Source organism: Rhamphochromis sp. 'chilingali' (assembly GCF_963969265.1).
Source record: "Rhamphochromis sp. 'chilingali' genome assembly, chromosome: 7".
In the NCBI taxonomy this organism is placed as follows: Eukaryota; Metazoa; Chordata; class Actinopteri; order Cichliformes; family Cichlidae; genus Rhamphochromis; species Rhamphochromis sp. 'chilingali'.
The window spans coordinates 18345430-18373236 of NC_137934.1; the positions used below are offsets into that span (position 1 = coordinate 18345430).

Here is a 27807-nt window from a genome sequence, read left to right on the forward strand (position 1 = left end):
TCTTCAGATGTCTTCATGGTTCTTTAAAGAACCATCATACGTCAAAGAACCTTTTTATTTTGTGGATGGTTCTTCAGCTATTACAAATGGTTCTTTAAAGAACAAAAGGTTCTTTATCCTTAGCAATCTAAGTTTGATGGTGTAAATGGCATAAATATTTATTCACTATAATGAGGCTGTGAATTATACTGTGTGTTTTCTTTGTGTGCATGTGTGTGCGAAGGGGAAGGGCGGGATACCTGGCAATTACCATTTAAGAGAAGATGGTAGGAAACTGAATATTCAAATAAAAGTTAGAAATATTTGCAAACAATAGACACAATACACACATTCAAATACTGTACTTTAGTTTTAAATTTTAATAAAGCATTACTATTTTCTACTCCAAGGCATTACTTTTGAGATTATTATATATTTTTGAAAATATAGCATAATGATAATAATAAACTTTACAAACCACCCAGCAGTATGTAAAGTCAAATTATAAAATACAAGTAAATAACAACTGCAGAACAGAATGTCAGTGTAATGGACACAGACTTCGTTTTGACAAAGCACAGCTTAGGTAAATGATCTGAGTAGTTGTTCATCACTGATCAATTTGTTAATATGTGTTTCGAGCCAAATAAATGACAGGGAGAGAGAGAGAGACGTCAGAACACGTCATACTATAATCTCCCGGGAGCGGATGGAGGGGGTCAGCCGTTGGGATGCGCATGCGCAGACAGAGTGTGCGAGCGGCGGGCCTTGACCTTCGGGAAAAAAAAAACTCACGGACGGTGACAGCGAAACGGATAACAGTCTTCAGTACCTGCTGGACTTTGAAGCTGTGGATTCTGGGACTGTTAGAAAAGGTAAAACATTTTCATTAAAACCTTATTACTGTTTTGTTTTTGTTACTCGTCATTGTAGCTTGCTGTTAATGTTGTGCTAACAGTAGCGATTAGCTAGATACGTTAGCCGTTGAGGTCAACGCAATTTAGTATCCAACTGTTTTCCTAACAAAACCACTGTTATAATTAAGTGAAGCTGCTCCCAGCTAATTTGAACCTTTGGCTTCTAAAATATGTGGTTCAATTGCGTGCTGCGTACATAACCTAATGTCAGCTAGACCGAAATTAAAATTTAATATATTGTTAAAGTCACTAAAATGGCGCCTGAAGCCTGTTGTGACGTGAGCTCTGTGTCTGCTCTAGAAACTCTTGAAATTCTGTAGATCTGAGCCGTACATTAAATACTCACATGAACCTGTACTTTGAATTCTGTATGAGCTGTATAAAATACAGCTATGCATAAGTGTTTTGAATGAATAATTAGATTAGATAACTCTTTATTGTCTAATCGAATTATATAGAAATGAATAGAAATGTGACATGAGAAGGTGTGTCTTTGACTGTTCCTGCATAACTTAGTTTCGGACTAGTTGACAAGTTATGCTACGGTCATTTGATGTTTCCAAGGTAGATGTTCTTTTGTAATATAGTTAATTTTTTTGTATATTTCATTTATCCACCATCATACATCATACATACAAGCTAAGAAGAGGTCGTTATACTAACAAGAGGTATCAACGCCGGGCCAAAGTTCAGCACATGGTTAAAGTTTGTAATCCAGCCAGGGTGTAAATATCACTCAGCAGCCAGAGCTGAAGCAGGTAGCATCAACACATAAATCTACTCTACCCGGCTTAAATCACAAGAGCACCTCTGACCAAAAAGCTGTAGATTTTTCTTGTTTGCACAAATTAATCCAGATTCACATTAATTGTGTTCACAGCTCCAACAAAATGAGGAAGAGGAGGGGGAGAAACACAATTAGGTTGAATTACAATTGGATGGAAGGCGAGGACAAGGAGAAGGAAGCTTAGGATGAGGAGGAAGAGAAGCAGCAGGAGCATCTTTAGGGATCCCTATGATGTCATTGAGGTTGGTTTCATTAATATGGTCCTCTCACAAAGAACGATGACTTGTTTTAGTTCACCTACTTCCTGTATTAAATAGTGATGTGCAAAATGTTGTGGAAAACCATGGAGCAGGCACGTATAGTGCATCTGCAGGTAAATGAACATCAAATCTCTAAGACAGACTGAAATCTGTATATTTATCATCCTTATGATAAAACCCATGTCAGCCATTAGTTTATGGACTTTGTATTTTGAAGCCTCAACATTTGCTTTCTTGCTGTTGCTATGTTGGGACCATATTAGGATGAGGGATCAGAATCTGGAGTCATGCACACTATTGTTTCATTTAGTGTGTATCCATAAGATTCGTACAGCAGATCCAAGTTGTGCCTTGAAAACAGGAAATCCGTCTGCATAGAGGAGAACTGTAATAGCAGGCTTGTAAAAAGTGAGGCTTTGTGCTCTCGTTTTACTTCTGTCACCCTGTTTTGATGCAGATTTCACTTGAAATCAGGCAAGAACTGGACTTATTTTTTTATGTGTTCTTGTGAATTGATTGTGTATCGCATATGTTTGATTTGACTTTCTGCAAGACAACAGTTGTCCGCTGGCCAAAAAAGTTTTCCAAATACCTCCACGTGATCTAGCCTGGATTTAGAAAAGAATAGCAAAAAAAATCTGCACCTCCTGCTTCAGATGCAATTTGTGTTTCTGTGTTCAGAGGCAGCGGCGAGAGGGGAGACCTCGGCTCATCCAGCTGGAGAGCCTGACCAGGAGGAGTCGAACATTAACTGAGCTCTTCCAGGGCACCCTGCAGACTCGGCTGCTGGCATCGGCGAGCAATGACGTGAACGCCAAACTGGAGTCCATCACAGGTCAACTGCAGGTATGCGAGTCAGACCTGAGGAGGGTTTCACTTTTCTCTTCTTTATAATTGACTCTTTTCTCTATCTCTTTCAGCTCCTTGTCTCAGAGTGGGAGGGATTTGAAGCACAAAGGGAGGAACTTGTCATTTGGTTGGCTGATATGGATGTGAGGTTGACCAGCTGACAGGAAACACCAGTGAAAAACTGAAACAACTGCAGGTGTGGGCTTGTTTTGATATGACATATACAGGGAGTGCAGAATTATTAGGCAAGTTGTATTTTTGAGGAATAATTTTATTATTGAACAACAACCATGTTCTCAATGAACCCAAAAAACTCATTAATATCAAAGCTGAATGTTTTTGGAAGTAGTTTTTAGTTTGTTTGTAGTTTGAGCTATTTTAGGGGGATATCTGTGTGTGCAGGTGACTATTACTGTGCATAATTATTAGGCAACTTAACAAAAAACAAATATATACCCATTTCAATTATTTATTTTTACCAGTGACACCAATATAACATCTCCACATTCACAAATATACATTTCTGACATTCAAAAACAAAACAAAAACAAATCAGCGACCAATATAGCCACCTTTCTTTGCAAGGACACTCAAAAGCCTGCCATCCATGGATTCTGTCAGTGTTTTGATCTGTTCACCATCAACATTGCGTGCAGCAGCAACCACAGCCTCCCAGACACTGTTCAGAGAGGTGTACTGTTTTCCCTCCTTGTAAATCTCACATTTGATGATGGACCACAGGTTCTCAATGGGGTTCAGATCAGGTGAACAAGGTGGCCATGTCATTAGTTTTTCTTCTTTTATACCCTTTCTTGCCAGCCACGCTGTGGAGTACTTGGACGCGTGTGATGGAGCATTGTCCTGCATGAAAATCATGTTTTTCTTGAAGGATGCAGACTTCTTCCTGTACCACTGCTTGAAGAAGGTGTCTTCCAGAAACTGGCAGTAGGACTGGGAGTTGAGCTTGACTCCATCCTCAACCCGAAAAGGCCCCACAAGCTTATCTTTGATGATACCAGCCCAAACCAGTACCCCACCTCCACCTTGCTGGCGTCTGAGTCGGACTGGAGCTCTCTGCCCTTTACCGATCCAGCCACGGGCCCATCCATCTGGCCCATCAAGACTCACTCTCATTTCATCAGTCCATAAAACCTTAGAAAAATCAGTCTTGAGATATTTCTTGGCCCAGTCTTCACGTTTCAGCTTGTGTGTCTTGTTCAGTGGTGGTCGTCTTTCAGCCTTTCTTACCTTGGCCATGTCTCTGAGTATTGCACACCTTGTGCTTTTGGGCACTCCAGTGATGTTGCAGCTCTGAAATATGGCCAAACTGGTGGCAAGTGGCATCTTGGCAGCTGCACGCTTGACTTTTCTCAGTTCATGGGCAGTTATTTTGCGCCTTGGTTTTTCCACACGCTTCTTGCGACCCTTTTGACTATTTTGAATGAAACACTTGATTGTTCGATGATCACGCTTCAGAAGCTTTGCAATTTTGAGACTGCTGCATCCCTCTGCAAGATATCTCACTACTTTTGACTTTTCTGAGCCTGTCAAGTCCTTCTTTTGACCCATTTTGCCAAAGGAAAGGACGTTGCCTAATAATTATGCACACCTGATATAGGGTGTTGATGTCATTAGACCACACCCCTTCTCATTACAGAGATGCACATCACCTAATATGCTTAATTGGTAGTAGGCTTTCGAGCCTATACAGCTTGGAGTAAGACAACATGCATGAAGAGGATGATGTGGACAAAATACTCATTTGCCTAATAATTCTGCACTCCCTGTATTTGATATGAAACATACGTCAGAGACATTATCCTAAACTGGACTAACAAAGGACCATGAGTACAACATGAAACGTACATTACATAGCGTAATGCTAAAGTTCATTGATCATTTTAATCATAAACTTGTTGTTGAAATATTTTTACTGAACATGCAAACATCTGCTGATGAAGATGTGTTGATTTATTGGTCTGTTATGAAGCTATTGCTATTTCTAATGTGTTTTATCACATACACACACATATTAGTGTTTAAAACACTAATATGTGACATGTATTAGTAGTGATGTTGTGCTGAGGGTTAAAATGCCTTTTTGTCTTTTGGTAACTACAAAATGACAATAAACCATTAATATATGTCTATGCTGTGCTCGTATTTATTTTTACCCTACTCAAATTCAATTTATGATGCATTTTAACTTCTTAATAACTTCTTTCATAATTTAAACAAGGACAGGTAGAAAACGTTCATATTTAGTGAAAGATATTTATTAACATTATCCAATGAGAGTTACTGAATGTCTGTAGGCAGTGAGATCTTGGTGGTTGATGAGGCTACAGAATGTCATCTATGTTTGGTTTTAAATTCAGTTTCAATGCTGAATCTAAGAAACAACAGACTGCAGAGGGAGACTTTAATAGAGGTTTACTAACTCTTACTATCATATACATTGTGGAAAAATCTGTCTTTATTTAGCATAATATATTTGTTATAAGCACTAAATATGTTTTATGATTAACTGATGAACACTAACGTACCAAGCTGAAACTTCAGCTCACCAGTCAGCAGCTTATATTCACAAAAAACAGATAAATCTGCGATCCATGCAACTCTAACCAGCCAACAAAAACATGTGTTCATAATACAAAACAAGTTTACTTTGTGAAATGTTAAAAGGTACAAAAAATAAAACAATATGTTTTCAAGACTTTTTCACAAGTTCCTATATCTCACTGAAATGTTACTCTGTAGCTGATTTCTCGTATTTTAAGTGTGATGAGAAATTTTGACTAGAAACAAGACAAATATACTTGATAAGAGTTTGAGTTTTTGCAGTGTATATGCAGCTGATTGCTTTGGTCTTTAACCAACATGGAATCATTTATGTTGGGCAGCTGTGGCTATGTGTACTAATCAGTGCTTCAGTCCACACGTCAAAGGGCAAGATACTGAACCTTCGATTGTCCCCAATGCATTTGGGTGTGAATGAAATGTATGACTATGACTTCTAGTTCAAAAAGGGCTATTTATGTATTTAAGTCCAGTTGTTGCTCATTCACTGTTACCTTGAACGAGTCATGCTATCACCACTCTGTGTAACAGATATTTCCTATATAAGCAAATATGTTTTACACTATTTACCTACTGAAATGAAATGACTGAATGTATCAAACATACATTTTGCTCTTACTTCACATTTTAATATTTTTAATGATAACATTATTAGGTTTTTAATGTCCCTTACTGCAGAATAAAGATTTCTTATGAAAGTTTGGTTTTGTTTTGTTTTTATCTTTAGCTCCATTCTAAGAAAATGACCAGTTTCAAGTGTCCTCAGTGTAGGACACATACAGGATGCCATGCTGAAATGTAAAGCACTTACAATAGAAGCCACCAGAAACAAATTATTCCAGCCTAATTGATGACATTTATGGCATTTGTTTTCTGTGCTGACTGATATGCTGCTCAGTGCTTTGCTGCCTGCTTTTAAATCAGATGTCACTCTGAACATAAACACAAGCTACATGTGATGTCTCTGATGTGTATCTGTTTCTACCCGTGCTGATGCTAGCATGACTAAAGCTAGCCAAGCAGCAGTAAATATGTGAAGTAAGGCAGAAGGATATACTCATCAAACAAACAGGATCATAAGAATATAAAACCACGAGCACTACAAATGTAACAGAAATATGTTGACATAAAATGGCATGTTATTTGAAATCTACACGAAACAATGACACAACTACTTTTTTTCAATTTTTTCAATTTATTTATTTTTTACCAATTGTCCAAATTAGTCTGTGATTGGCCTTAGTGTGACAGAAATCATATTTATATACAACTAAATATGACTCAGCAAACATGTTTTAAATGGATGATTCCTCACTTGATGACGAATGATCCATTTCCATATTTGCTGAGTCTTAAATTTGATGTCAGTGAACTTTTCAGTGGTTGGTGTTAAAAAAAAGCCCCCAAATCCCCTATGAGCAAGCACTTGGCGACAGTGGAGAGGAAAAACTCCCTCTTAATAGGGAGAAACCTCTGACAGAACCGGGCTCAGGAAGGGGTGGCCTTCTGTCTTGACCGAGAGGGCTTCAAATGTTCACTGACAATTTAGTTGTATATAAATATGATTTTTAGGACTTGATGTTGACACCAATTATGTGAAATTGGGGACGCGCACAGTTCCGCTTCTTCTTGTTCTTCTTCTTACTTGGCGGAATCTCTGGCAGGCTCTTGACTTCAGTCTTGAGTTCAGCCACCTTGACATTGAGCATTTTCTGTTTGTCTTGTACACTTTGCAAAGATTCCTGTACAGAAAATGCAGCTGACTCTTCTTTTTCTATCTTCTGTTGTTCTGTGGTGTCTTTTTCTTTCTGAGGCTCCTGCAGAGACCTTGCAGTGGATGGCAGTGAGTCCTCTTTTTCCATCTTGTCCTGTTCTCCAGTCTCGTTTTCTTTCGGAAGCTCAAATTTGTGCATTTCATTTGCAGCAGTGGAATTTTGTTCTTTGTGCTGCTGTGGGATTTTAAGTGAGGAAGCTTTGGCCCCTTTCAGCTCTCGCTCCAGAGACTCTAGCTTCAAATCATGAAGGGCCTTGTTGGGGCAGAGCTGGGATTTCAGGTCACTGATTTCCAGGTTGAGTGTCTCCTGCTCCTGCCTATGTTTAACGGCCTGCTCTTCAAGCTGATTTTGAGCTGCTAGGAGCTGTTTCTGGAGCATCTCAATCTGCTCTTGCTGAATCCTACATTTGAGCTCAAATTCAGCCTCCTTAGAGGACTTCAGTCCTACAGAGTCAGTGTGTGAAGCCTCTGTGGTTGGAGTGGCAGACTCCACACACTGCTCTGTGGTAGGGTGGCTGATTTGGTCCTGCAGGGTAGCAATAACCTCATCCAATATGACCATAGCTTCATTGTCACTCACGAGAGTGTCTGTCTCACTGATGTCATAGGGCTTATTACTAGAAGCCTCTTCCAGCTGCTCTATGAGGCCTTTGATCGTTTCCTCGTGATTTTTCTCGTTCTCGTGAATTTCTTCACGAAGTTTGTTCACCTGAAGCTGGTGATAAGAGGCCCTCTTGTTTGCACCTACCATTTTACCGTAAAGGTCGTTCTGATGGTATTGGGAGGCTTCCAGTTGGTGTCTGAGAGCAGCAATCTCGTGCCAGGGATTAAACGGGGGTCTAAATGTGGGAATGGGTTGATACTCCCAAGTCCCTCCATTAGGCACAGGGTTTGGTCTGCTGGGGTTCTTCCCATTTCTCTCTCTCTCCATGTCCTCCTTTGCATTTGAAATGGGGAGCATTTCTTCATTTTTTGGGTTTGCTCCATCAGCCGTGCTGTTTTGAGCTTCAAGAAGAGCCCGGGCATATGCCCGAGTAATTGCTCTTCTTGGTTCTTCAGCCACTCTTTTCTGTTTTTGCTTTTTTTGTTTCTTTGGTTTCACAACCGTTTCCTTTGGTGGTTGTGCCACAGGAGACTTTTTAGTATTTGGTTGTGCGGCTTTATCAACCTCAGGTTTTGGTGTGATGACCATTTCTATTTTTGCTTCTGCCATTGTAGATGCGTCAGCGTGTGCGTGTGCGTTTCTCTGCGTCCGCCTTGTCTTTGTTTTAACAACCAGGTTGCTTTGTGTTTCTGCCATCTGAGATCCACTAAAGTCGGTTGAACGTCTCCCCTATTTATAGGGTTTTCCAGTAGAATGTGCACTGTGACATCACAGGCTGTTCCTGTGATGCGCTGTTCCTTTGAAGTGCCATGATTGGAACAATTCAAAATAAAATGCCCACAAACCTAATGTAAAGGAAAGGCTTTTATTTTGTAGCACATACTGAATTAACACTATAAAAGCTACTCTACAGGAATTGCAGTAAAAAATAGGCATAATAATTTCTTTCATAATTTAAACAAGGACAGGTAGAAAACGTTCATATTTAGTGAAAGATATTTATTAACATTATCCAATGAGAGTTACTGAATGTCTGTAGGCAGTGAGATCTTGGTGGTTGATGAGGCGACAGAGTGTCATCTATGTTTGGTTTTAAATTCAGTTTCAATGCTGAATCTAAGAAACAACAGACTGCAGAGGGAGACTTTAATAGAGGTTTACTAACTCTTACTATCATATACATTGTGGAAAAATCTGTCTTTATTTAGCATAATATATTTGTTATAAGCACTAAATATGTTTTATGATTAACTGATGAACACTAACGTACCAAGCTGAAAATTCAGCTCACCAGTCAGCAGCTTATATTCACAAAAAACAGATAAATCTGCGATCCATGCAACTCTAACCAGCCAACAAAAACATGTGTTCATAATACAAAACAAGTTTACTTTGTGAAATGTTAAAAGGTACAAAAAATAAAACAATATGTTTTCAAGACTTTTTCACAAGTTCCTATATCTCACTGAAATGTTACTCTGTAGCTGATTTCTCGTATTTTAAGTGTGATGAGAAATTTTGACTAGAAACAAGACAAATATACTTGATAAGAGTTTGAGTTTTTGCAGTGTATATGCAGCTGATTGCTTTGGTCTTTAACCAACATGGAATCATTTATGTTGGGCAGCTGTGGCTATGTGTACTAATCAGTGCTTCAGTCCACACGTCAAAGGGCAAGATACTGAACCTTCGATTGTCCCCAATGCATTTGGGTGTGAATGAAATGTATGACTATGACTTCTAGTTCAAAAAGGGCTATTTATGTATTTAAGTCCAGTTGTTGCTCATTCACTGTTACCTTGAACGAGTCATGCTATCACCACTCTGTGTAACAGATATTTCCTATATAAGCAAATATGTTTTACACTATTTACCTACTGAAATGAAATGACTGAATGTATCAAACATACATTTTGCTCTTACTTCACATTTTAATATTTTTAATGATAACATTATTAGGTTTTTAATGTCCCTTACTGCAGAATAAAGATTTCTTATGAAAGTTTGGTTTTGTTTTGTTTTTATCTTTAGCTCCATTCTAAGAAAATGACCAGTTTCAAGTGTCCTCAGTGTAGGACACATACAGGATGCCATGCTGAAATGTAAAGCACTTACAATAGAAGCCACCAGAAACAAATTATTCCAGCCTAATTGATGACATTTATGGCATTTGTTTTCTGTGCTGACTGATATGCTGCTCAGTGCTTTGCTGCCTGCTTTTAAATCAGATGTCACTCTGAACATAAACACAAGCTACATGTGATGTCTCTGATGTGTATCTGTTTCTACCCGTGCTGATGCTAGCATGACTAAAGCTAGCCAAGCAGCAGTAAATATGTGAAGTAAGGCAGAAGGATATACTCATCAAACAAACAGGATCATAAGAATATAAAACCACGAGCACTACAAATGTAACAGAAATATGTTGACATAAAATGGCATGTTATTTGAAATCTACACGAAACAATGACACAACTACTTTTTTTCAATTTTTTCAATTTATTTATTTTTTACCAATTGTCCAAATTAGTCTGTGATTGGCCTTAGTGTGACAGAAATCATATTTATATACAACTAAATATGACTCAGCAAACATGTTTTAAATGGATGATTCCTCACTTGATGACGAATGATCCATTTCCATATTTGCTGAGTCTTAAATTTGATGTCAGTGAACTTTTCAGTGGTTGGTGTTAAAAAAAAGCCCCCAAATCCCCTATGAGCAAGCACTTGGCGACAGTGGAGAGGAAAAACTCCCTCTTAATAGGGAGAAACCTCTGACAGAACCGGGCTCAGGAAGGGGTGGCCTTCTGTCTTGACCGAGAGGGCTTCAAATGTTCACTGACAATTTAGTTGTATATAAATATGATTTTTAGGACTTGATGTTGACACCAATTATGTGAAATTGGGGACGCGCACAGTTCCGCTTCTTCTTGTTCTTCTTCTTACTTGGCGGAATCTCTGGCAGGCTCTTGACTTCAGTCTTGAGTTCAGCCACCTTGACATTGAGCATTTTCTGTTTGTCTTGTACACTTTGCAAAGATTCCTGTACAGAAAATGCAGCTGACTCTTCTTTTTCTATCTTCTGTTGTTCTGTGGTGTCTTTTTCTTTCTGAGGCTCCTGCAGAGACCTTGCAGTGGATGGCAGTGAGTCCTCTTTTTCCATCTTGTCCTGTTCTCCAGTCTCGTTTTCTTTCGGAAGCTCAAATTTGTGCATTTCATTTGCAGCAGTGGAATTTTGTTCTTTGTGCTGCTGTGGGATTTTAAGTGAGGAAGCTTTGGCCCCTTTCAGCTCTCGCTCCAGAGACTCTAGCTTCAAATCATGAAGGGCCTTGTTGGGGCAGAGCTGGGATTTCAGGTCACTGATTTCCAGGTTGAGTGTCTCCTGCTCCTGCCTATGTTTAACGGCCTGCTCTTCAAGCTGATTTTGAGCTGCTAGGAGCTGTTTCTGGAGCATCTCAATCTGCTCTTGCTGAATCCTACATTTGAGCTCAAATTCAGCCTCCTTAGAGGACTTCAGTCCTACAGAGTCAGTGTGTGAAGCCTCTGTGGTTGGAGTGGCAGACTCCACACACTGCTCTGTGGTAGGGTGGCTGATTTGGTCCTGCAGGGTAGCAATAACCTCATCCAATATGACCATAGCTTCATTGTCACTCACGAGAGTGTCTGTCTCACTGATGTCATAGGGCTTATTACTAGAAGCCTCTTCCAGCTGCTCTATGAGGCCTTTGATCGTTTCCTCGTGATTTTTCTCGTTCTCGTGAATTTCTTCACGAAGTTTGTTCACCTGAAGCTGGTGATAAGAGGCCCTCTTGTTTGCACCTACCATTTTACCGTAAAGGTCGTTCTGATGGTATTGGGAGGCTTCCAGTTGGTGTCTGAGAGCAGCAATCTCGTGCCAGGGATTAAACGGGGGTCTAAATGTGGGAATGGGTTGATATTCCCAAGTCCCTCCATTAGGCACAGGGTTTGGTCTGCTGGGGTTCTTCCCATTTCTCTCTCTCTCCATGTCCTCCTTTGCATTTGAAATGGGGAGCATTTCTTCATTTTTTGGGTTTGCTCCATCAGCCGTGCTGTTTTGAGCTTCAAGAAGAGCCCGGGCATATGCCCGAGTAATTGCTCTTCTTGGTTCTTCAGCCACTCTTTTCTGTTTTTGCTTTTTTTGTTTCTTTGGTTTCACAACCGTTTCCTTTGGTGGTTGTGCCACAGGAGACTTTTTAGTATTTGGTTGTGCGGCTTTATCAACCTCAGGTTTTGGTGTGATGACCATTTCTATTTTTGCTTCTGCCATTGTAGATGCGTCAGCGTGTGCGTGTGCGTTTCTCTGCGTCCGCCTTGTCTTTGTTTTAACAACCAGGTTGCTTTGTGTTTCTGCCATCTGAGATCCACTAAAGTCGGTTGAACGTCTCCCCTATTTATAGGGTTTTCCAGTAGAATGTGCACTGTGACATCACAGGCTGTTCCTGTGATGCGCTGTTCCTTTGAAGTGCCATGATTGGAACAATTCAAAATAAAATGCCCACAAACCTAATGTAAAGGAAAGGCTTTTATTTTGTAGCACATACTGAATTAACACTATAAAAGCTACTCTACAGGAATTGCAGTAAAAAATAGGCATAATAATTTCTTTCATAATTTAAACAAGGACAGGTAGAAAACGTTCATATTTAGTGAAAGATATTTATTAACATTATCCAATGAGAGTTACTGAATGTCTGTAGGCAGTGAGATCTTGGTGGTTGATGAGGCTACAGAATGTCATCTATGTTTGGTTTTAAATTCAGTTTCAATGCTGAATCTAAGAAACAACAGACTGCAGAGGGAGACTTTAATAGAGGTTTACTAACTCTTACTATCATATACATTGTGGAAAAATCTGTCTTTATTTAGCATAATATATTTGTTATAAGCACTAAATATGTTTTATGATTAACTGATGAACACTAACGTACCAAGCTGAAACTTCAGCTCACCAGTCAGCAGCTTATATTCACAAAAAACAGATAAATCTGCAATTCATGCAACTCTAACCAGCCAACAAAAACATGTGTTCATAATACAAAACAAGTTTACTTTGTGAAATGTTAAAAGGTACAAAAAATAAAACAATATGTTTTCAAGACTTTTTCACAAGTTCCTATATCTCACTGAAATGTTACTCTGTAGCTGATTTCTCGTATTTTAAGTGTGATGAGAAATTTTGACTAGAAACAAGACAAATATACTTGATAAGAGTTTGAGTTTTTGCAGTGTATATGCAGCTGATTGATTTGGTCTTTAACCAACATGGAATCATTTATGTTGGGCAGCTGTGGCTATGTGTACTAATCAGTGCTTCAGTCCACACGTCAAAGGGCAAGATACTGAACCTTCGATTGTCCCCAATGCATTTGGGTGTGAATGAAATGTATGACTATGACTTCTAGTTCAAAAAGGGCTATTTATGTATTTAAGTCCAGTTGTTGCTCATTCACTGTTACCTTGAACGAGTCATGCTATCACCACTCTGTGTAACAGATATTTCCTATATAAGCAAATATGTTTTACACTATTTACCTACTGAAATGAAATGACTGAATGTATCAAACATACATTTTGCTCTTACTTCACATTTTAATATTTTTAATGATAACATTATTAGGTTTTTAATGTCCCTTACTGCAGAATAAAGATTTCTTATGAAAGTTTGGTTTTGTTTTGTTTTTATCTTTAGCTCCATTCTAAGAAAATGACCAGTTTCAAGTGTCCTCAGTGTAGGACACATACAGGATGCCATGCTGAAATGTAAAGCACTTACAATAGAAGCCACCAGAAACAAATTATTCCAGCCTAATTGATGACATTTATGGCATTTGTTTTCTGTGCTGACTGATATGCTGCTCAGTGCTTTGCTGCCTGCTTTTAAATCAGATGTCACTCTGAACATAAACACAAGCTACATGTGATGTCTCTGATGTGTATCTGTTTCTACCCGTGCTGATGCTAGCATGACTAAAGCTAGCCAAGCAGCAGTAAATATGTGAAGTAAGGCAGAAGGATATACTCATCAAACAAACAGGATCATAAGAATATAAAACCACGAGCACTACAAATGTAACAGAAATATGTTGACATAAAATGGCATGTTATTTGAAATCTACACGAAACAATGACACAACTACTTTTTTTCAATTTTTTCAATTTATTTATTTTTTACCAATTGTCCAAATTAGTCTGTGATTGGCCTTAGTGTGACAGAAATCATATTTATATACAACTAAATATGACTCAGCAAACATGTTTTAAATGGATGATTCCTCACTTGATGACGAATGATCCATTTCCATATTTGCTGAGTCTTAAATTTGATGTCAGTGAACTTTTCAGTGGTTGGTGTTAAAAAAAAGCCCCCAAATCCCCTATGAGCAAGCACTTGGCGACAGTGGAGAGGAAAAACTCCCTCTTAATAGGGAGAAACCTCTGACAGAACCGGGCTCAGGAAGGGGTGGCCTTCTGTCTTGACCAAGAGGGGTTCAAATGTTCACTGACAATTTAGTTGTATATAAATATGATTTTTAGGACTTGATGTTGACACCAATTATGTGAAATTGGGGACGCGCACAGTTCCGCTTCTTCTTGTTCTTCTTCTTACTTGGCGGAATCTCTGGCAGGCTCTTGACTTCAGTCTTGAGTTCAGCCACCTTGACATTGAGCATTTTCTGTTTGTCTTGTACACTTTGCAAAGATTCCTGTACAGAAAATGCAGCTGACTCTTCTTTTTCTATCTTCTGTTGTTCTGTGGTGTCTTTTTCTTTCTGAGGCTCCTGCAGAGACCTTGCAGTGGATGGCAGTGAGTCCTCTTTTTCCATCTTGTCCTGTTCTCCAGTCTCGTTTTCTTTCGGAAGCTCAAATTTGTGCATTTCATTTGCAGCAGTGGAATTTTGTTCTTTGTGCTGCTGTGGGATTTTAAGTGAGGAAGCTTTGGCCCCTTTCAGCTCTCGCTCCAGAGACTCTAGCTTCAAATCATGAAGGGCCTTGTTGGGGCAGAGCTGGGATTTCAGGTCACTGATTTCCAGGTTGAGTGTCTCCTGCTCCTGCCTATGTTTAACGGCCTGCTCTTCAAGCTGATTTTGAGCTGCTAGGAGCTGTTTCTGGAGCATCTCAATCTGCTCTTGCTGAATCCTACATTTGAGCTCAAATTCAGCCTCCTTAGAGGACTTCAGTCCTACAGAGTCAGTGTGTGAAGCCTCTGTGGTTGGAGTGGCAGACTCCACACACTGCTCTGTGGTAGGGTGGCTGATTTGGTCCTGCAGGGTAGCAATAACCTCATCCAATATGACCATAGCTTCATTGTCACTCACGAGAGTGTCTGTCTCACTGATGTCATAGGGCTTATTACTAGAAGCCTCTTCCAGCTGCTCTATGAGGCCTTTGATCGTTTCCTCGTGATTTTTCTCGTTCTCGTGAATTTCTTCACGAAGTTTGTTCACCTGAAGCTGGTGATAAGAGGCCCTCTTGTTTGCACCTACCATTTTACCGTAAAGGTCGTTCTGATGGTATTGGGAGGCTTCCAGTTGGTGTCTGAGAGCAGCAATCTCGTGCCAGGGATTAAACGGGGGTCTAAATGTGGGAATGGGTTGATATTCCCAAGTCCCTCCATTAGGCACAGGGTTTGGTCTGCTGGGGTTCTTCCCATTTCTCTCTCTCTCCATGTCCTCCTTTGCATTTGAAATGGGGAGCATTTCTTCATTTTTTGGGTTTGCTCCATCAGCCGTGCTGTTTTGAGCTTCAAGAAGAGCCCGGGCATATGCCCGAGTAATTGCTCTTCTTGGTTCTTCAGCCACTCTTTTCTGTTTTTGCTTTTTTTGTTTCTTTGGTTTCACAACCGTTTCCTTTGGTGGTTGTGCCACAGGAGACTTTTTAGTATTTGGTTGTGCGGCTTTATCAACCTCAGGTTTTGGTGTGATGACCATTTCTATTTTTGCTTCTGCCATTGTAGATGCGTCAGCGTGTGCGTGTGCGTTTCTCTGCGTCCGCCTTGTCTTTGTTTTAACAACCAGGTTGCTTTGTGTTTCTGCCATCTGAGATCCACTAAAGTCGGTTGAACGTCTCCCCTATTTATAGGGTTTTCCAGTAGAATGTGCACTGTGACATCACAGGCTGTTCCTGTGATGCGCTGTTCCTTTGAAGTGCCATGATTGGAACAATTCAAAATAAAATGCCCACAAACCTAATGTAAAGGAAAGGCTTTTATTTTGTAGCACATACTGAATTAACACTATAAAAGCTACTCTACAGGAATTGCAGTAAAAAATAGGCATAATAATTTCTTTCATAATTTAAACAAGGACAGGTAGAAAACGTTCATATTTAGTGAAAGATATTTATTAACATTATCCAATGAGAGTTACTGAATGTCTGTAGGCAGTGAGATCTTGGTGGTTGATGAGGCTACAGAATGTCATCTATGTTTGGTTTTAAATTCAGTTTCAATGCTGAATCTAAGAAACAACAGACTGCAGAGGGAGACTTTAATAGAGGTTTACTAACTCTTACTATCATATACATTGTGGAAAAATCTGTCTTTATTTAGCATAATATATTTGTTATAAGCACTAAATATGTTTTATGATTAACTGATGAACACTAACGTACCAAGCTGAAACTTCAGCTCACCAGTCAGCAGCTTATATTCACAAAAAACAGATAAATCTGCAATTCATGCAACTCTAACCAGCCAACAAAAACATGTGTTCATAATACAAAACAAGTTTACTTTGTGAAATGTTAAAAGGTACAAAAAATAAAACAATAAAATAAAACAATATGTTTTCAAGACTTTTCCACAAGTTCCTATATCTCACTGAAATGTTACTCTGTAGCTGATTTCTCGTATTTTAAGTGTGATGAGAAATTTTGACTAGAAACAAGACAAATATACTTGATAAGAGTTTGAGTTTTTGCAGTGTATATGCAGCTGATTGATTTGGTCTTTAACCAACATGGAATCATTTATGTTGGGCAGCTGTGGCTATGTGTACTAATCAGTGCTTCAGTCCACACGTCAAAGGGCAAGATACTGAACCTTCGATTGTCCCCAATGCATTTGGGTGTGAATGAAATGTATGACTATGACTTCTAGTTCAAAAAGGGCTATTTATGTATTTAAGTCCAGTTGTTGCTCATTCACTGTTACCTTGAACGAGTCATGCTATCACCACTCTGTGTAACAGATATTTCCTATATAAGCAAATATGTTTTACACTATTTACCTACTGAAATGAAATGACTGAATGTATCAAACATACATTTTGCTCTTACTTCACATTTTAATATTTTTAATGATAACATTATTAGGTTTTTAATGTCCCTTACTGCAGAATAAAGATTTCTTATGAAAGTTTGGTTTGGTTTTGTTTTTATCTTTAGCTCCATTCTAAGAAAATGACCAGTTTCAAGTGTCCTCAGTGTAGGACACATACAGGATGCCATGCTGAAATGTAAAGCACTTACAATAGAAGCCACCAGAAACAAATTATTCCAGCCTAATTGATGACATTTATGGCATTTGTTTTCTGTGCTGACTGATATGCTGCTCAGTGCTTTGCTGCCTGCTTTTAAATCAGATGTCACTCTGAACATAAACACAAGCTACATGTGATGTCTCTGATGTGTATCTGTTTCTACCCGTGCTGATGCTAGCATGACTAAAGCTAGCCAAGCAGCAGTAAATATGTGAAGTAAGGCAGAAGGATATACTCATCAAACAAACAGGATCATAAGAATATAAAACCACGAGCACTACAAATGTAACAGAAATATGTTGACATAAAATGGCATGTTATTTGAAATCTACACGAAACAATGACACAACTACTTTTTTTCAATTTTTTCAATTTATTTATTTTTTACCAATTGTCCAAATTAGTCTGTGATTGGCCTTAGTGTGACAGAAATCATATTTATATACAACTAAATATGACTCAGCAAACATGTTTTAAATGGATGATTCCTCACTTGATGACGAATGATCCATTTCCATATTTGCTGAGTCTTAAATTTGATGTCAGTGAACTTTTCAGTGGTTGGTGTTAAAAAAAAGCCCCCAAATCCCCTATGAGCAAGCACTTGGCGACAGTGGAGAGGAAAAACTCCCTCTTAATAGGGAGAAACCTCTGACAGAACCGGGCTCAGGAAGGGGTGGCCTTCTGTCTTGACCAAGAGGGGTTCAAATGTTCACTGACAATTTAGTTGTATATAAATATGATTTTTAGGACTTGATGTTGACACCAATTATGTGAAATTGGGGACGCGCACAGTTCCGCTTCTTCTTGTTCTTCTTCTTACTTGGCGGATTCTCTGGCAGGCTCTTGACTTCAGTCTTGAGTTCAGCCACCTTGACATTGAGCATTTTCTGTTTGTCTTGTACACTTTGCAAAGATTCCTGTACAGAAAATGCAGCTGACTCTTCTTTTTCTATCTTCTGTTGTTCTGTGGTGTCTTTTTCTTTCTGAGGCTCCTGCAGAGACCTTGCAGTGGATGGCAGTGAGTCCTCTTTTTCCATCTTGTCCTGTTCTCCAGTCTCGTTTTCTTTCGGAAGCTCAAATTTGTGCATTTCATTTGCAGCAGTGGAATTTTGTTCTTTGTGCTGCTGTGGGATTTTAAGTGAGGAAGCTTTGGCCCCTTTCAGCTCTCGCTCCAGAGACTCTAGCTTCAAATCATGAAGGGCCTTGTTGGGGCAGAGCTGGGATTTCAGGTCACTGATTTCCAGGTTGAGTGTCTCCTGCTCCTGCCTATGTTTAACGGCCTGCTCTTCAAGCTGATTTTGAGCTGCTAGGAGCTGTTTCTGGAGCATCTCAATCTGCTCTTGCTGAATCCTACATTTGAGCTCAAATTCAGCCTCCTTAGAGGACTTCAGTCCTACAGAGTCAGTGTGTGAAGCCTCTGTGGTTGGAGTGGCAGACTCCACACACTGCTCTGTGGTAGGGTGGCTGATTTGGTCCTGCAGGGTAGCAATCACCTCATCCAATATGACCATAGCTTCATTGTCACTCACGAGAGTGTCTGTCTCACTGATGTCATAGGGCTTATTACTAGAAGCCTCTTCCAGCTGCTCTATGAGGCCTTTGATCGTTTCCTCGTGATTTTGCTCGTTCTCGTGAATTTCTTCACGAAGTTTGTTCACCTGAAGCTGGTGATAAGAGGCCCTCTTGTTTGCACCTACCATTTTACCGTAAAGGTCGTTCTGATGGTATTGGGAGGCTTCCAGTTGGTGTCTGAGAGCAGCAATCTCGTGCCAGGGATTAAACGGGGGTCTAAATGTGGGAATGGGTTGATATTCCCAAGTCCCTCCATTAGGCACAGGGTTTGGTCTGCTGGGGTTCTTCCCATTTCTCTCTCTCTCCATGTCCTCCTTTGCATTTGAAATGGGGAGCATTTCTTCATTTTTTGGGTTTGCTCCATCAGCCGTGCTGTTTTGAGCTTCAAGAAGAGCCCGGGCATATGCCCGAGTAATTGCTCTTCTTGGTTCTTCAGCCACTCTTTTCTGTTTTTGCTTTTTTTGTTTCTTTGGTTTCACAACCGTTTCCTTTGGTGGTTGTGCCACAGGAGACTTTTTAGTATTTGGTTGTGCGGCTTTATCAACCTCAGGTTTTGGTGTGATGACCATTTCTATTTTTGCTTCTGCCATTGTAGATGCGTCAGCGTGTGCGTGTGCGTTTCTCTGCGTCCGCCTTGTCTTTGTTTTAACAACCAGGTTGCTTTGTGTTTCTGCCATCTGAGATCCACTAAAGTCGGTTGAACGTCTCCCCTATTTATAGGGTTTTCCAGTAGAATGTGCACTGTGACATCACAGGCTGTTCCTGTGATGCGCTGTTCCTTTGAAGTGCCATGATTGGAACAATTCAAAATAAAATGCCCACAAACCTAATGTAAAGGAAAGGCTTTTATTTTGTAGCACATACTGAATTAACACTATAAAAGCTACTCTACAGGAATTGCAGTAAAAAATAGGCATAATAATTTCTTTCATAATTTAAACAAGGACAGGTAGAAAACGTTCATATTTAGTGAAAGATATTTATTAACATTATCCAATGAGAGTTACTGAATGTCTGTAGGCAGTGAGATCTTGGTGGTTGATGAGGCTACAGAATGTCATCTATGTTTGGTTTTAAATTCAGTTTCAATGCTGAATCTAAGAAACAACAGACTGCAGAGGGAGACTTTAATAGAGGTTTACTAACTCTTACTATCATATACATTGTGGAAAAATCTGTCTTTATTTAGCATAATATATTTGTTATAAGCACTAAATATGTTTTATGATTAACTGATGAACACTAACGTACCAAGCTGAAACTTCAGCTCACCAGTCAGCAGCTTATATTCACAAAAAACAGATAAATCTGCGATCCATGCAACTCTAACCAGCCAACAAAAACATGTGTTCATAATACAAAACAAGTTTACTTTGTGAAATGTTAAAAGGTACAAAAAATAAAACAATAAAATAAAACAATATGTTTTCAAGACTTTTCCACAAGTTCCTATATCTCACTGAAATGTTACTCTGTAGCTGATTTCTCGTATTTTAAGTGTGATGAGAAATTTTGACTAGAAACAAGACAAATATACTTGATAAGAGTTTGAGTTTTTGCAGTGTATATGCAGCTGATTGATTTGGTCTTTAACCAACATGGAATCATTTATGTTGGGCAGCTGTGGCTATGTGTACTAATCAGTGCTTCAGTCCACACGTCAAAGGGCAAGATACTGAACCTTCGATTGTCCCCAATGCATTTGGGTGTGAATGAAATGTATGACTATGACTTCTAGTTCAAAAAGGGCTATTTATGTATTTAAGTCCAGTTGTTGCTCATTCACTGTTACCTTGAACGAGTCATGCTATCACCACTCTGTGTAACAGATATTTCCTATATAAGCAAATATGTTTTACACTATTTACCTACTGAAATGAAATGACTGAATGTATCAAACATACATTTTGCTCTTACTTCACATTTTAATATTTTTAATGATAACATTATTAGGTTTTTAATGTCCCTTACTGCAGAATAAAGATTTCTTATGAAAGTTTGGTTTGGTTTTGTTTTTATCTTTAGCTCCATTCTAAGAAAATGACCAGTTTCAAGTGTCCTCAGTGTAGGACACATACAGGATGCCATGCTGAAATGTAAAGCACTTACAATAGAAGCCACCAGAAACAAATTATTCCAGCCTAATTGATGACATTTATGGCATTTGTTTTCTGTGCTGACTGATATGCTGCTCAGTGCTTTGCTGCCTGCTTTTAAATCAGATGTCACTCTGAACATAAACACAAGCTACATGTGATGTCTCTGATGTGTATCTGTTTCTACCCGTGCTGATGCTAGCATGACTAAAGCTAGCCAAGCAGCAGTAAATATGTGAAGTAAGGCAGAAGGATATACTCATCAAACAAACAGGATCATAAGAATATAAAACCACGAGCACTACAAATGTAACAGAAATATGTTGACATAAAATGGCATGTTATTTGAAATCTACACGAAACAATGACACAACTACTTTTTTTCAATTTTTTCAATTTATTTATTTTTTACCAATTGTCCAAATTAGTCTGTGATTGGCCTTAGTGTGACAGAAATCATATTTATATACAACTAAATATGACTCAGCAAACATGTTTTAAATGGATGATTCCTCACTTGATGACGAATGATCCATTTCCATATTTGCTGAGTCTTAAATTTGATGTCAGTGAACTTTTCAGTGGTTGGTGTTAAAAAAAAGCCCCCAAATCCCCTATGAGCAAGCACTTGGCGACAGTGGAGAGGAAAAACTCCCTCTTAATAGGGAGAAACCTCTGACAGAACCGGGCTCAGGAAGGGGTGGCCTTCTGTCTTGACCAAGAGGGGTTCAAATGTTCACTGACAATTTAGTTGTATATAAATATGATTTTTAGGACTTGATGTTGACACCAATTATGTGAAATTGGGGACGCGCACAGTTCCGCTTCTTCTTGTTCTTCTTCTTACTTGGCGGATTCTCTGGCAGGCTCTTGACTTCAGTCTTGAGTTCAGCCACCTTGACATTGAGCATTTTCTGTTTGTCTTGTACACTTTGCAAAGATTCCTGTACAGAAAATGCAGCTGACTCTTCTTTTTCTATCTTCTGTTGTTCTGTGGTGTCTTTTTCTTTCTGAGGCTCCTGCAGAGACCTTGCAGTGGATGGCAGTGAGTCCTCTTTTTCCATCTTGTCCTGTTCTCCAGTCTCGTTTTCTTTCGGAAGCTCAAATTTGTGCATTTCATTTGCAGCAGTGGAATTTTGTTCTTTGTGCTGCTGTGGGATTTTAAGTGAGGAAGCTTTGGCCCCTTTCAGCTCTCGCTCCAGAGACTCTAGCTTCAAATCATGAAGGGCCTTGTTGGGGCAGAGCTGGGATTTCAGGTCACTGATTTCCAGGTTGAGTGTCTCCTGCTCCTGCCTATGTTTAACGGCCTGCTCTTCAAGCTGATTTTGAGCTGCTAGGAGCTGTTTCTGGAGCATCTCAATCTGCTCTTGCTGAATCCTACATTTGAGCTCAAATTCAGCCTCCTTAGAGGACTTCAGTCCTACAGAGTCAGTGTGTGAAGCCTCTGTGGTTGGAGTGGCAGACTCCACACACTGCTCTGTGGTAGGGTGGCTGATTTGGTCCTGCAGGGTAGCAATCACCTCATCCAATATGACCATAGCTTCATTGTCACTCACGAGAGTGTCTGTCTCACTGATGTCATAGGGCTTATTACTAGAAGCCTCTTCCAGCTGCTCTATGAGGCCTTTGATCGTTTCCTCGTGATTTTGCTCGTTCTCGTGAATTTCTTCACGAAGTTTGTTCACCTGAAGCTGGTGATAAGAGGCCCTCTTGTTTGCACCTACCATTTTACCGTAAAGGTCGTTCTGATGGTATTGGGAGGCTTCCAGTTGGTGTCTGAGAGCAGCAATCTCGTGCCAGGGATTAAACGGGGGTCTAAATGTGGGAATGGGTTGATACTCCCAAGTCCCTCCATTAGGCACAGGGTTTGGTCTGCTGGGGTTCTTCCCATTTCTCTCTCTCTCCATGTCCTCCTTTGCATTTGAAATGGGGAGCATTTCTTCATTTTTTGGGTTTGCTCCATCAGCCGTGCTGTTTTGAGCTTCAAGAAGAGCCCGGGCATATGCCCGAGTAATTGCTCTTCTTGGTTCTTCAGCCACTCTTTTCTGTTTTTGCTTTTTTGGTTTCTTTGGTTTCACAACCGTTTCCTTTGGTGGTTGTGCCACAGGAGACTTTTTAGTATTTGGTTGTGCGGCTTTATCAACCTCAGGTTTTGGTGTGATGACCATTTCTATTTTTGCTTCTGCCATTGTAGATGCGTCAGCGTGTGCGTGTGCGTTTCTCTGCGTCCGCCTTGTCTTTGTTTTAACAACCAGGTTGCTTTGTGTTTCTGCCATCTGAGATCCACTAAAGTCGGTTGAACGTCTCCCCTATTTATAGGGTTTTCCAGTAGAATGTGCACTGTGACATCACAGGCTGTTCCTGTGATGCGCTGTTCCTTTGAAGTGCCATGATTGGAACAATTCAAAATAAAATGCCCACAAACCTAATGTAAAGGAAAGGCTTTTATTTTGTAGCACATACTGAATTAACACTATAAAAGCTACTCTACAGGAATTGCAGTAAAAAATAGGCATAATAATTTCTTTCATAATTTAAACAAGGACAGGTAGAAAACGTTCATATTTAGTGAAAGATATTTATTAACATTATCCAATGAGAGTTACTGAATGTCTGTAGGCAGTGAGATCTTGGTGGTTGATGAGGCGACAGAATGTCATCTATGTTTGGTTTTAAATTCAGTTTCAATGCTGAATCTAAGAAACAACAGACTGCAGAGGGAGACTTTAATAGAGGTTTACTAACTCTTACTATCATATACATTGTGGAAAAATCTGTCTTTATTTAGCATAATATATTTGTTATAAGCACTAAATATGTTTTATGATTAACTGATGAACACTAACGTACCAAGCTGAAACTTCAGCTCACCAGTCAGCAGCTTATATTCACAAAAAACAGATAAATCTGCAATTCATGCAACTCTAACCAGCCAACAAAAACATGTGTTCATAATACAAAACAAGTTTACTTTGTGAAATGTTAAAAGGTACAAAAAATAAAACAATATGTTTTCAAGACTTTTTCACAAGTTCCTATATCTCACTGAAATGTTACTCTGTAGCTGATTTCTCGTATTTTAAGTGTGATGAGAAATTTTGACTAGAAACAAGACAAATATACTTGATAAGAGTTTGAGTTTTTGCAGTGTATATGCAGCTGATTGATTTGGTCTTTAACCAACATGGAATCATTTATGTTGGGCAGCTGTGGCTATGTGTACTAATCAGTGCTTCAGTCCACACGTCAAAGGGCAAGATACTGAACCTTCGATTGTCCCCAATGCATTTGGGTGTGAATGAAATGTATGACTATGACTTCTAGTTCAAAAAGGGCTATTTATGTATTTAAGTCCAGTTGTTGCTCATTCACTGTTACCTTGAACGAGTCATGCTATCACCACTCTGTGTAACAGATATTTCCTATATAAGCAAATATGTTTTACACTATTTACCTACTGAAATGAAATGACTGAATGTATCAAACATACATTTTGCTCTTACTTCACATTTTAATATTTTTAATGATAACATTATTAGGTTTTTAATGTCCCTTACTGCAGAATAAAGATTTCTTATGAAAGTTTGGTTTTGTTTTGTTTTTATCTTTAGCTCCATTCTAAGAAAATGACCAGTTTCAAGTGTCCTCAGTGTAGGACACATACAGGATGCCATGCTGAAATGTAAAGCACTTACAATAGAAGCCACCAGAAACAAATTATTCCAGCCTAATTGATGACATTTATGGCATTTGTTTTCTGTGCTGACTGATATGCTGCTCAGTGCTTTGCTGCCTGCTTTTAAATCAGGTGTCACTCTGAACATAAACACAAGCTACATGTGATGTCTCTGATGTGTATCTGTTTCTACCCGTGCTGATGCTAGCATGACTAAAGCTAGCCAAGCAGCAGTAAATATGTGAAGTAAGGCAGAAGGATATACTCATCAAACAAACAGGATCATAAGAATATAAAACCACGAGCACTACAAATGTAACAGAAATATGTTGACATAAAATGGCATGTTATTTGAAATCTACACGAAACAATGACACAACTACTTTTTTTCAATTTTTTCAATTTATTTATTTTTTACCAATTGTCCAAATTAGTCTGTGATTGGCCTTAGTGTGACAGAAATCATATTTATATACAACTAAATATGACTCAGCAAACATGTTTTAAATGGATGATTCCTCACTTGATGACGAATGATCCATTTCCATATTTGCTGAGTCTTAAATTTGATGTCAGTGAACTTTTCAGTGGTTGGTGTTAAAAAAAAGCCCCCAAATCCCCTATGAGCAAGCACTTGGCGACAGTGGAGAGGAAAAACTCCCTCTTAATAGGGAGAAACCTCTGACAGAACCGGGCTCAGGAAGGGGTGGCCTTCTGTCTTGACCAAGAGGGGTTCAAATGTTCACTGACAATTTAGTTGTATATAAATATGATTTTTAGGACTTGATGTTGACACCAATTATGTGAAATTGGGGACGCGCACAGTTCCGCTTCTTCTTGTTCTTCTTCTTACTTGGCGGAATCTCTGGCAGGCTCTTGACTTCAGTCTTGAGTTCAGCCACCTTGACATTGAGCATTTTCTGTTTGTCTTGTACACTTTGCAAAGATTCCTGTACAGAAAATGCAGCTGACTCTTCTTTTTCTATCTTCTGTTGTTCTGTGGTGTCTTTTTCTTTCTGAGGCTCCTGCAGAGACCTTGCAGTGGATGGCAGTGAGTCCTCTTTTTCCATCTTGTCCTGTTCTCCAGTCTCGTTTTCTTTCGGAAGCTCAAATTTGTGCATTTCATTTGCAGCAGTGGAATTTTGTTCTTTGTGCTGCTGTGGGATTTTAAGTGAGGAAGCTTTGGCCCCTTTCAGCTCTCGCTCCAGAGACTCTAGCTTCAAATCATGAAGGGCCTTGTTGGGGCAGAGCTGGGATTTCAGGTCACTGATTTCCAGGTTGAGTGTCTCCTGCTCCTGCCTATGTTTAACGGCCTGCTCTTCAAGCTGATTTTGAGCTGCTAGGAGCTGTTTCTGGAGCATCTCAATCTGCTCTTGCTGAATCCTACATTTGAGCTCAAATTCAGCCTCCTTAGAGGACTTCAGTCCTACAGAGTCAGTGTGTGAAGCCTCTGTGGTTGGAGTGGCAGACTCCACACACTGCTCTGTGGTAGGGTGGCTGATTTGGTCCTGCAGGGTAGCAATAACCTCATCCAATATGACCATAGCTTCATTGTCACTCACGAGAGTGTCTGTCTCACTGATGTCATAGGGCTTATTACTAGAAGCCTCTTCCAGCTGCTCTATGAGGCCTTTGATCGTTTCCTCGTGATTTTTCTCGTTCTCGTGAATTTCTTCACGAAGTTTGTTCACCTGAAGCTGGTGATAAGAGGCCCTCTTGTTTGCACCTACCATTTTACCGTAAAGGTCGTTCTGATGGTATTGGGAGGCTTCCAGTTGGTGTCTGAGAGCAGCAATCTTGTGCCAGGGATTAAACGGGGGTCTAAATGTGGGAATGGGTTGATACTCCCAAGTCCCTCCATTAGGCACAGGGTTTGGTCTGCTGGGGTTCTTCCCATTTCTCTCTCTCTCCATGTCCTCCTTTGCATTTGAAATGGGGAGCATTTCTTCATTTTTTGGGTTTGCTCCATCAGCCGTGCTGTTTTGAGCTTCAAGAAGAGCCCGGGCATATGCCCGAGTAATTGCTCTTCTTGGTTCTTCAGCCACTCTTTTCTGTTTTTGCTTTTTTTGTTTCTTTGGTTTCACAACCGTTTCCTTTGGTGGTTGTGCCACAGGAGACTTTTTAGTATTTGGTTGTGCGGCTTTATCAACCTCAGGTTTTGGTGTGATGACCATTTCTATTTTTGCTTCTGCCATTGTAGATGCGTCAGCGTGTGCGTGTGCGTTTCTCTGCGTCCGCCTTGTCTTTGTTTTAACAACCAGGTTGCTTTGTGTTTCTGCCATCTGAGATCCACTAAAGTCGGTTGAACGTCTCCCCTATTTATAGGGTTTTCCAGTAGAATGTGCACTGTGACATCACAGGCTGTTCCTGTGATGCGCTGTTCCTTTGAAGTGCCATGATTGGAACAATTCAAAATAAAATGCCCACAAACCTAATGTAAAGGAAAGGCTTTTATTTTGTAGCACATACTGAATTAACACTATAAAAGCTACTCTACAGGAATTGCAGTAAAAAATAGGCATAATAATTTCTTTCATAATTTAAACAAGGACAGGTAGAAAACGTTCATATTTAGTGAAAGATATTTATTAACATTATCCAATGAGAGTTACTGAATGTCTGTAGGCAGTGAGATCTTGGTGGTTGATGAGGCTACAGAATGTCATCTATGTTTGGTTTTAAATTCAGTTTCAATGCTGAATCTAAGAAACAACAGACTGCAGAGGGAGACTTTAATAGAGGTTTACTAACTCTTACTATCATATACATTGTGGAAAAATCTGTCTTTATTTAGCATAATATATTTGTTATAAGCACTAAATATGTTTTATGATTAACTGATGAACACTAACGTACCAAGCTGAAACTTCAGCTCACCAGTCAGCAGCTTATATTCACAAAAAACAGATAAATCTGCAATTCATGCAACTCTAACCAGCCAACAAAAACATGTGTTCATAATACAAAACAAGTTTACTTTGTGAAATGTTAAAAGGTACAAAAAATAAAACAATATGTTTTCAAGACTTTTTCACAAGTTCCTATATCTCACTGAAATGTTACTCTGTAGCTGATTTCTCGTATTTTAAGTGTGATGAGAAATTTTGACTAGAAACAAGACAAATATACTTGATAAGAGTTTGAGTTTTTGCAGTGTATATGCAGCTGATTGCTTTGGTCTTTAACCAACATGGAATCATTTATGTT

General features: G+C 39.3%; 2 protein-coding genes across 2 annotated transcripts in view; both read left to right on the top strand.

The window, feature by feature from the left end:
* The window catches only part of tmcc3 (transmembrane and coiled-coil domain family 3), a 135778-nt gene that overhangs the window by 16985 nt on the left and 90986 nt on the right, over positions 1–27807 (top strand). The gene's annotated exons all lie outside the window — the stretch shown is intronic.
* On the top strand, positions 106–3207 carry LOC308400328 (uncharacterized protein). The gene is made up of 4 exons (XM_080887968.1): positions 106–854; positions 1777–1925; positions 2625–2789; positions 2864–3207. The coding sequence occupies exons 2-4, from the start codon at positions 1869–1871 to the stop codon at positions 2951–2953; spliced, it is 312 nt and encodes a 103-aa protein (XP_080744094.1). The 5' UTR covers positions 106–854; positions 1777–1868; the 3' UTR covers positions 2954–3207.